At 43.5% G+C, this 9,228-nt stretch overlaps 1 protein-coding gene across 3 annotated transcripts in view; it reads left to right on the top strand.

Moving 5' to 3' along the window:
* Positions 1 to 9,228, top strand: part of Rap1gap2 (RAP1 GTPase activating protein 2) — a 183,708-nt gene that overhangs the window by 138,517 nt on the left and 35,963 nt on the right. For all 3 annotated transcript variants that reach the window (XM_028759252.1, XM_028759253.1, XM_028759250.1), the window contains 3 exons: positions 2,137 to 2,215; positions 2,953 to 3,006; positions 5,533 to 5,616. In XM_028759252.1, coding sequence (XP_028615085.1) covers positions 2,137 to 2,215; positions 2,953 to 3,006; positions 5,533 to 5,616 — 217 coding nt within the window. The remainder of the gene's footprint in view (positions 1 to 2,136; positions 2,216 to 2,952; positions 3,007 to 5,532; positions 5,617 to 9,228) is intronic.

The following is a 9,228-nucleotide window of genomic DNA, read 5'->3' on the forward strand; positions in this document are numbered from 1 at the left end:
TATATGTATATGTATATGTATATGTATATGTATATGTATATGTATATATATATCTATATATATCTCACAGACCCCTGAGGACTAATGGTTGTAGACATGCACTTGGTAAGGTAAGGTAAGGTAAGGTAGTCTTAGGTTTAAAAAGCAGGAGCCTGGGCTGCAGATGCGGCTTCATGATAGAAGCCTTGCTTAGCATGTGTAAAGCCATAGGTTTAGCCCTTTGCAAGAAAACAAAACAACAACAGAAAACCCCAAAGCAAGAACTGAAAGACATTTAGGGAGGAGTAGACAAAAGCCCCAGTTTAGTAGAAACTTCTGATGAAAATCTCTCAGAAAATAATAGCTAAAACAGAATAAAATTGCAAGGCCTATAAAAGATTTGAACATTACAATAAATAGATTCAATCTTTATTTTTGCTCTCAACAAAAGAAAAAAAATACATCCTGTTAGAGCCCACACGAACTGTAAAAAAAGGAGAATAAAAAGACTTATGTATTGTTCACAATTTAAAAATAATACCATATAGATTATGCTCCCCAAATATGACAATTAATTTATAAACCAACAATAAAACACTAGAGGGGAAAATAATCTCATATTTGGAATTTTTTAAAAGCCTCTTTAAATAACCCGTGGGCTGAAAAAGGAAATCACAAAAGAACTGACAAAATATTTGGAAGAAGATGGCAATAAAAACACTACCTATCAAAGCATGTGGGATGCAGCTGAAGCCGTGCTCACACACAGACGCAGAGTTGCAGATGTATTTGTGAGAAAGAAGAAAGACTAAATGAATACACATGCAGGCTGGTAAGCCAGGAAAAATAATAACAGCAGAGAAGAGAAAGAAGAGGATGAGAAAGACAAGGGCAAGCCAGGGAGTGGAAAGCAGATGAGGTAACGGTGATAAAACAGAAGCAGGTAAAGCTCAGCTAAGAACAGACAGCAGGAAAGATGTAGGCGGGTTACGGGTACAGCCAGGTTTCCAGAGCTTAGCACATGTAAGAGCTCCTGGGTCCAGCCTCACGGCACTACAGAATGAAGTGGAAAACTGCCTGTGAATAGACAAGGTTATCACTATGTGGGAGGGATGCAGCTGCTAACAGTAAAGCCCAAGATCAGAAAACAACTTCATATTAATGCATGTCATGAGCAGGATGGAAAAACGTAAATTATCCAAATTGATTCAGTAAAGAGTTGAAATCTCTATGTTTACCACTAAAGGACTGTAAAGGGGCGTCTTATAAAGGATAGCTGTTCAAGAGATCCCACCAACAGTCTAGCACACCTTTAGTGAACAGAAAAAGGAAAAAAATTAATTCATGTATCACACACACTGTTTAGAAGACAGGAAGCTATCCTGTTATTTTGTTTGGCCTGAGTAGTGCCTTGTTATGGAAACCTGGCAAGGGAGATTCGTGAAGAAGGAGGAAGAGGAGGAGGAGGAGGAAGAGAGGAGAAGGTGGAAGAATACTAACGGAGAATATTAAAAATTATACAACAGAAATACTTGGAGTTTCACCCATGGTACGAAAAGATGGCCTAACAGAGTTCCAGCCCACAAGGTTAATAGATTAAAAATCATATGATGATCTAAGCAGATGTCGAAAGTGTTCCGTGAAATTCAGCGCTTTGATAATGTGCTAAATGAATCAGGGAACAGGCTAAATTTAGAGTCTTATGTTGAGTTCCATTCTAAAGCAGATTCCATCCCATTTATACTTTGAGTAAATCCAGATTTTCAAATATTAGATTATCTTTCATACAGGTTCATTTGCATGTCAAAATCTAAATATATCTAGAAACTGAGCCCAGTTCTCTGGGAGAATTAAAAACAAAACAAAACAAAATAAAATCTCATAAACCAAAAAATGATGGTGGCCTTGCAAGCAGCTAATTGCTTTAGCCATTTTCCCCCTGTGTGATTTTTAAGTGTCTATAACCTCTGGTGTATACAGGAAGGAGTTCATTTTCCCATCTTTACCGTGGTGTCTGTTTTCCGGAACTGGGACTCCCGGCTGGAGAGGCAGATCTGTTCCCGGGGAGATGGAAGCAAGGAGGCCTGTCTGGTGTGACCTCAGCCACTTCATCTGCTGACTCTTTCATGAATGCCCTTTACCCTTATCTGTACACAGGTCCAAACTGAAGACGGTGCATGAGAGAATCCCCTTGGCTGGATTGAGCAAGTTACCCAGCGTCCCTCAGATCGCCAAGGTAAAAGCCAAGATTTAAGGGAAGGAAGGTGCTTTCTCTATCAGCTCAGGGCTAGCTCTGGGGAGGGAGTGCAGGCTCTGCTTTGGGAACTGGAAGGCTACTTTGTTCTTTGCCTAGATGGAGTGAGGTGGCTCTTAGCAGCTGCCTTCATCTTCCCTACCTGTCTCTGGCTCATCCTTGCACCTGAAGCTGCTTGGGGAACAGCCTACTCCACTCAGGAGACAAGAGAAGTAGGAAGGCAGGGCTGGCCACAGCTAGTGCTTCAAAGGATGGTGGCTCCCTCACTGAGGAGTGGGGGCTGGGCTGAGGGCAATCTAGATCCAGCCCCTGTCATAAGTAAGGGACTGTCACAGAGCAGAGGCTCCTGCCACTGCACGAGTTACTGGGAACTTGGGAATGGAGTCAGCACAGTGGAGTCAGTAGGGAGGCTGGCTGGCCCCCACTCTGAGAATTGGAATGCCTGCAGAGTTGTGCCTTTTATTGGGAGCAGGGTGATAGCTGTTTGGTATTGTCTTCTAGTCAGAATAGAAAGGTTTCTTAGACTTCATTTTGTGCCCTTTACTTTATCATGAGACCCTAGAAAGGTTAGAAGACTGTCCTGGGTCCACATTAATGAGCAACAAAGTTTGAACCCTGTGTGCTTCATCCTCCCATGATGCTTTTTCTCTGTGGGCAGAGGAGCCTATGTGTACTTTATAGACATGGTTCTTGACCTGTGTATTTCTCTACCTGCTCAGGCTTTCTGTGATGATGCAGTGGGGCTGAAATTCAACCCTGTCTTGTACCCCAAGGTGAGTAGCTTGTGAGCCTATGGGGCAGTTGTCCATACCTCTTTAGCTTGGCGTGGATCTGGGGCTCCATGGGAGGGTTTCTTATATCAAGGAGGGGTCATGTGGGGTCTCTATGATGTTCTTCTGTGTCTTCCTTGTTTCTTACTTATCCTTCTACAAACTGGTACCCTGGGAACTATACCCAGTCATTCCTGGGCTTTGAGCCCCACTGAAGGTTGGTGGAAGAAGGTAGCAACTTTGAAGTTTCGGCCTTTTCCCAGATGTACTTCTCTGAGGCCAGTGTTGGGCTTGGGTATATTCTATCTATTCCTGGGAAGCAGTCACCCTGACATCGTGGAGGCATGGGGTACAGAACTCAGAACGAAACATACTAGGAAGTTAGAGGCTAACCCTTAGATCCCCATTGTCCATGTTACTACAGCTCTGAGGTCCCCTAAGCCTTGATGGCTTTAGTTAATAAACCAGCTGTTCTCTGATATTGACCCTCCTACGACTGGCCTGATCTTGACCTCCATTCTAGTATAGGGATGAGCACAGGGAGAAGCAATAATAACAAAACAAACAAACAAACGCAGTCCACAGCAATTAAGCGTGACAGTGCTTAAATCACCCGCAGTGGAGAATTGCTTGAAATTGCCCACAGGAAAAGACCTTGAGTACCGACTGCTGCTTCATAAGCTAGCAGAGGCACGGGGAGAATATGGAAGCAGAGATGTGCTTCCACTATGGCTTCCGCTGAGGCCAACTCTGCTGTAGCTGCAGCTTGCTGAGGTCAGGTCTGTCCATCTCCCATGTCTCAGCTCTGACAACCAGGAAATATGGAGATGGAAATTTCTGGTTGGGAAGCAAAACCTTCACCCTCCTTCAACGTTCAGAACACCCTTGACCCCATCTTAAATTGCAATGACTGAGCACCACACTCTTAGACTCATCTGTGTGTCTGTGGGGGATGAGCTGGTGGTAGAGTCCGTAGCTGCACAGAGCATTTCTCTCAGATGCCTCTCTGTAGTCATTTCAGCATCTTGTAGACACCAGCAAGGTGCTGCACTCCAGAGAATGATTTCTGTCGTTCAGGATGACCTAACTTTATAATCAAAGCTGAATTACTGAGGTTTATCAACCAGTAAAACTCCATCAAAGGGGCCTAACTGAACTCAGGTTTGGCAGTCCTTGTCACAATCATATCTCTCAGGAGGCTCCAGAAGGCTCATTTATTGGAAAGCCTGAGGGGCCTGGTGGTAATGGAAGAACAGCTGTACTTCATGTGGTCTGTCTGATGTCCGGCTGTGATGTGAATCTGGGTGAGAAGTGTGTGTGTGTGTGTGTTCACATGTGCAGTGTTTACAGTGTTCCTTGGAAGGTCTCCATGGCCCACTGCTTTTTGCCAGCAGGGCGGCTGTTTCCCTCTTTGACTTACCCAGGCAGCACTGGGAGGGCTGAGGAGTGCCCCTTTCCTCAGTCAAGGCCTTTGCAGAGAGGTAAAAGCACAATGGCAGCCTGTCTCGGGCACATATTCTAGCCAAGCCAAGCCAGGTTTCTTCCTCTAGCCTTCTTTGTGTTGGAGAGGTTCCCCTGTAGCACTCAGGCAGTCTTCTTCTCACAAACAGCTTCAGTGCTGATATTTCCATCATAGATGGTAAGACAGTGACAGCTGCTGGGTCCTCACCACTCATTTGTGCCTGGTCTCCTTACATCTCTGAAATTCCACATCTGTCTTTGACAGAGGAAGGATAGAGAGATTAGCTGGTCACTGAACACTACATAGTTCCAAGCAGTGGGTTCAGAATTAGACTTCAGTGTTTCTCAGGTACCAATTTTGTGAGAGAAAATGGAAGTGTAGCTAGAACCTGTAGCCAACCCCCTCTATCTCTGTCTCTATCTCTGTCTCTGTCTCTCTCTTTTTCTTCCTCTCTCTCTCTCTCTGTATCTCTCTCTTCCTTTTCTCTCTCCCTCTCCCTTTCTCCCTTTCTCCCTTTCTCCCTTTCTCCCTTTCTCCCTCTTTCCCTCCCTCACTCCCTCCCTCTCTCCCTTCTTCCCTCCATCCTTCCTTCTCTCCCTCCTTCTTCTTTTCCTTTTAACATCTTCTCAGAGTGCATTTATTTTATGGATTGACTTCTGGGTAGGAACAGTGTCTTGGTCAAACTTACATTTCTGAAAAGCATTTGAATGAGAGTAGAGCCACCCTTACTGGCTGTTTGTGTGGGGATTTAGCTTTATTATTGTTTTAAAATACAGCATTAATATAACTGTGGGGGTGAAGTGAATTCCTTGTCTCAGCTGTGGCTGGCACATCTGGGTGGGATCTGAATGGGAGGTGGGCTACGGTTGAGGAAGGCGAGGCATTGGGAGCTAGGTAGGGACTTGGGGCAGCATCCTGACACGGATGAGCTCTTTGCTTCCCCTCCTCTGTGTGTGTGGCTGTCTCTTGTCTGGGCCCACTCTGCCAAAGTGGCCATGCTTTTCCTGTCTTCCCTTGCCTCCTGTTGATATCAATCTTGTTTTTTTTCCCCTTTTCATATTTTTTAGGCCTCTCAGATGATTGTGTCCTATGATGAGCATGATGTCAACAACACTTTCAAGTTTGGGGTCATTTATCAAAAAGCCAGGCAGGTAAGTACCATTGTTCACATTGGTCATCGGAGCCTCTTGTTTATGACTCTGCATTACTTCCCCACCCCAAGTGCAGGAGTCCTGAATAGATTCTTTTTTTCTTTTCTTTTTAAAGATATGTTTTATTTTTAATTAAGAGTATATAGGTATGTGGCTTTGTATGGGTGTGTGCACACCTGAGTGCATGTGCCCATGGGGTGCAGAAGAGGGAGTTGGATTCTTGGGAAGTGGAGTTTTCACAGGTGTGAACCATCAGATGTGGGTGCTGGAAACGAAGTTGGGGTCCTCTGCAAGTGCGGCAAGTGCTCTTAACCACTGAGTCATCTCTGCAGCCCCATCTCTCCCTTTTCAATGAAAACATTTGGTGTATTTTTATTTTAGCTTAGCATGCGAACTAATTTTGGTTTCTTCATACCTATGGCATTCTATTTTGTTCTTTGTTTCTGTCCCCCACTGCTCTCCTAGGATTCAGCTGATTCCCTTACCTCCCAGTCGGGCCTTCCTTCTGCTTTCTTGTTACACATCCTTCATTATCGACTCTGTTTCCCACCTTCATTGAGATCTTTTCCTCTTTCAAGACCATGAACACACACATATATGAATACACACACACACACATGAATACACACACATATATGAGCACATATACACAAATGTGAGTATACACACATATATAAGTATACACATATATAAGTACACACACATATATGTATATACACACATATGAGTACACACATACACATATGAGTATTCACATATACATATGAGCACATACACATATATGAATGTATACACACACAGAGATACACACAGACACACACACACAGACACACACACATAGTTTAGACAGGGTTTCACTATGCCTTAGCTTGCCTGAAACTTACTATACAGACCAGGCTGGCCTTGAACTCAGAGACCTGCCTGCCTCTCCTTGGGTGCTGGGATTAAAGGTGTGTACCAACTACCACACCTGACAGATGCGTGTAATTTCTTAAATTCAGGTGCCGTATCTGCAGCATTTGTCTTCCTGAGTGTGGCTTTTTTAACACAGAATTTTCTGTTGTATCTGTTTTCCTGCAAATGTCATAATTTCAGTTTTCTTCACCACTGCATGAACTCCCATTGTGTGATATTTACCATTCATCGGTTGGTAGACAGCTAGGCTGCTTTCATTTCCTGGCTATTGTAGCCATGTGGCTATAGACGTGGGTGTGTAAGTGTCTCTGCGGTAATTAAATGCTCTCAATACAGTTGTCACATCCAAAGCATGAACTGGATTGGAGGGAGCTGAATGTTCAAGGGAGGCAACTTTACAAAAACCCCTGGAGTTTTATAGGTGGTGGTTGATTCTATACAGTAAAGCCTAAATGCTTCTTCACTCTTTATCTTATATTTATCTGTGAGCTATCAACCACAAGAAAACTCAAACAAGAGAGAGGGAATGGGTTAGCCTAAGCTACTCTTTTCCCATCTTCTCCCAGGGAGAAATGAGGACTTCCTCCTCATTCAGTGGGGTGTTGGAGCCCAGAGACATCATGTTGGCGGGTTGAAGTCAGCCATGCTGGAAATATTTATATCATGGAGATTAGAAGAGACCGAGGCTTCAATTTTTTCCCTTGGAAAGTCAGTTGTTAAAGGTGAAAGTTTCACCTGCACCCCATGGCTGCCCGTCTCTGTCTTTCGTAGCACCTCACATGCTTCTTTGGAATTACTTGGCTAAAATCATCTTTCTTAAAATGGGATTCTATTAGATGCAGTCTAGTGAAGTATTTTTGAGCAAAGCCTTGTGTGTGGGTGTCTGCTGTGGAGAATCATTCAAACAGGCAAAGTCCTATTTGTACCTTGGTTGAATTTCGAGGTTTTCATGGTTATTTGGCCACAAACTTTCCATCTTCCCTATCTGTTTTCTACAATGAACACTCATTAATATCCCAAGCAGAACGGTCGACCGAAGGTACCAGCGCTTCCTCGTGTGGCTCTGAGAGGAGATTCCATAATCATTTTCCCTTTGTATCCACGTGCCCAGGATCTCCTAATGGCAGGTCACTGATGTAACTATGGGGTTTCTGCGTGGCCATCTCTTTCTTGGTTAGCTGGTTTCTTTGTCTGAAGATATCAGACCACAAAAGATGCAGGTCTGCTTCAAAGCACTAATTGGATGAAGAATTTTGGAGCTGAAAGGCTGGCAAAGATGCATCTCACAATTTAAGGGAGACATTCAGGTTGCCACTGTAATGATTTCTACAAATTAACATCTTTATTTCATACACCTCAGCTACTATAACCCCTGTAATTAAAGTTCTTTGCTTGTGAAATTTACCAAAACATATCTTACAAGGTGGTTACAATCCAACATTCCAGCAGAAGTTATAATTATTGAGTATTAACCATTCACCTCTGATAAGGAGCTCGTGTATTGTTTGTGTACCCAGTGCTTTTCTGCTGCAGGGGAGAAGCCAGGAAGATAACATATTTAAAAAAAAATGCCAGGAAGCTTGTTGCTTTGCAAACCTACAGCCGGGGGACATTTAATATGCACATTTGTTGCATAAAAGCTCTGCATTGGTCATTGGATATTATTAATAAGCCTCACCCAAACTGTCCTGTTTGTCGTGTACTGTGCTAAGCACCGTGGGTGATACAGTGATGACTAAGGCCTCCTCCCGAGTGTATGGTCAAGCTCAAGGGCTGTACAAAAACAAAGACAATGATAATAACCATGCTGGGTGTGAATCCTGGGAGGGTGGTGCCAGCCCCAGAAGGCACTAGATTGTTTCCCAGTGGAGATGTAGCTTGCCTGGAAGCAGCTGCTCTCCCACCCAGCCTGTAGTGACAACACCTTTCTGGCATGCTGAAGATCAGGATTGGTAATCTCCGTAATCTCTCTTCAGACTATGAGCCTTGGAGGCTCTGCCACAACCACCCCACTTGACTTACAGAAGCAGCCACTCACACATATGTAAAGTGTTGGGCTGGTTGTGTTCTAATAAAACTTTATTTAGGAAAAGAGGAAGCAGGCTAGTCTTGGCCCCCAGGCTAGTGTTAGCTGCCACCTGTTGAACAGCAGTGTTCACACACTCATGGACCTCACTCAGGCTCTGCGTAACAAGCTTGGCTTTGCTGCACTATTAACTCTCATTTTCCTAAAAAAGTTTTAAAATTTAAGTGTATTCATTTACTTATTTATTTATGTGGTGCTGGGGATCAAGCCCAGAGCTTTACATGTGGAAAGCAAGTGTTTTACCATGCTCCAAGCCCCTCGGGGCTTTTATTTTGAAAGGAAATTATAGAATTCTATCCTTCCTTCCTTCCTTCCTTCCTATCTATCTATCTATCTATCTATCTATCTATCTATCTATCCATCTATCCATCTATCTATCATCTATAGAAAGCAATTGTCACTGTCCCTTGGTATGAAATGAAGGCAGTTGTGTGTGTGGGGTGTGTGTGTGTCACACTGTGTCACAACTAGGATTTCTGACATAATCTAAATATTACTCTGGTTTTTCCAATTCATGTGGACTTAAAAACATCTGTCTGTATGTATGTCTGTCTGTCTACCTATTATCTATCTATCTATCTATCTATCTATCTATCTATCTATCTATCATC

Source organism: Grammomys surdaster, unplaced genomic scaffold (assembly GCF_004785775.1).
Source record: "Grammomys surdaster isolate TR1022 unplaced genomic scaffold, NIH_TR_1.0 126278, whole genome shotgun sequence".
In the NCBI taxonomy this organism is placed as follows: Eukaryota; Metazoa; Chordata; class Mammalia; order Rodentia; family Muridae; genus Grammomys; species Grammomys surdaster.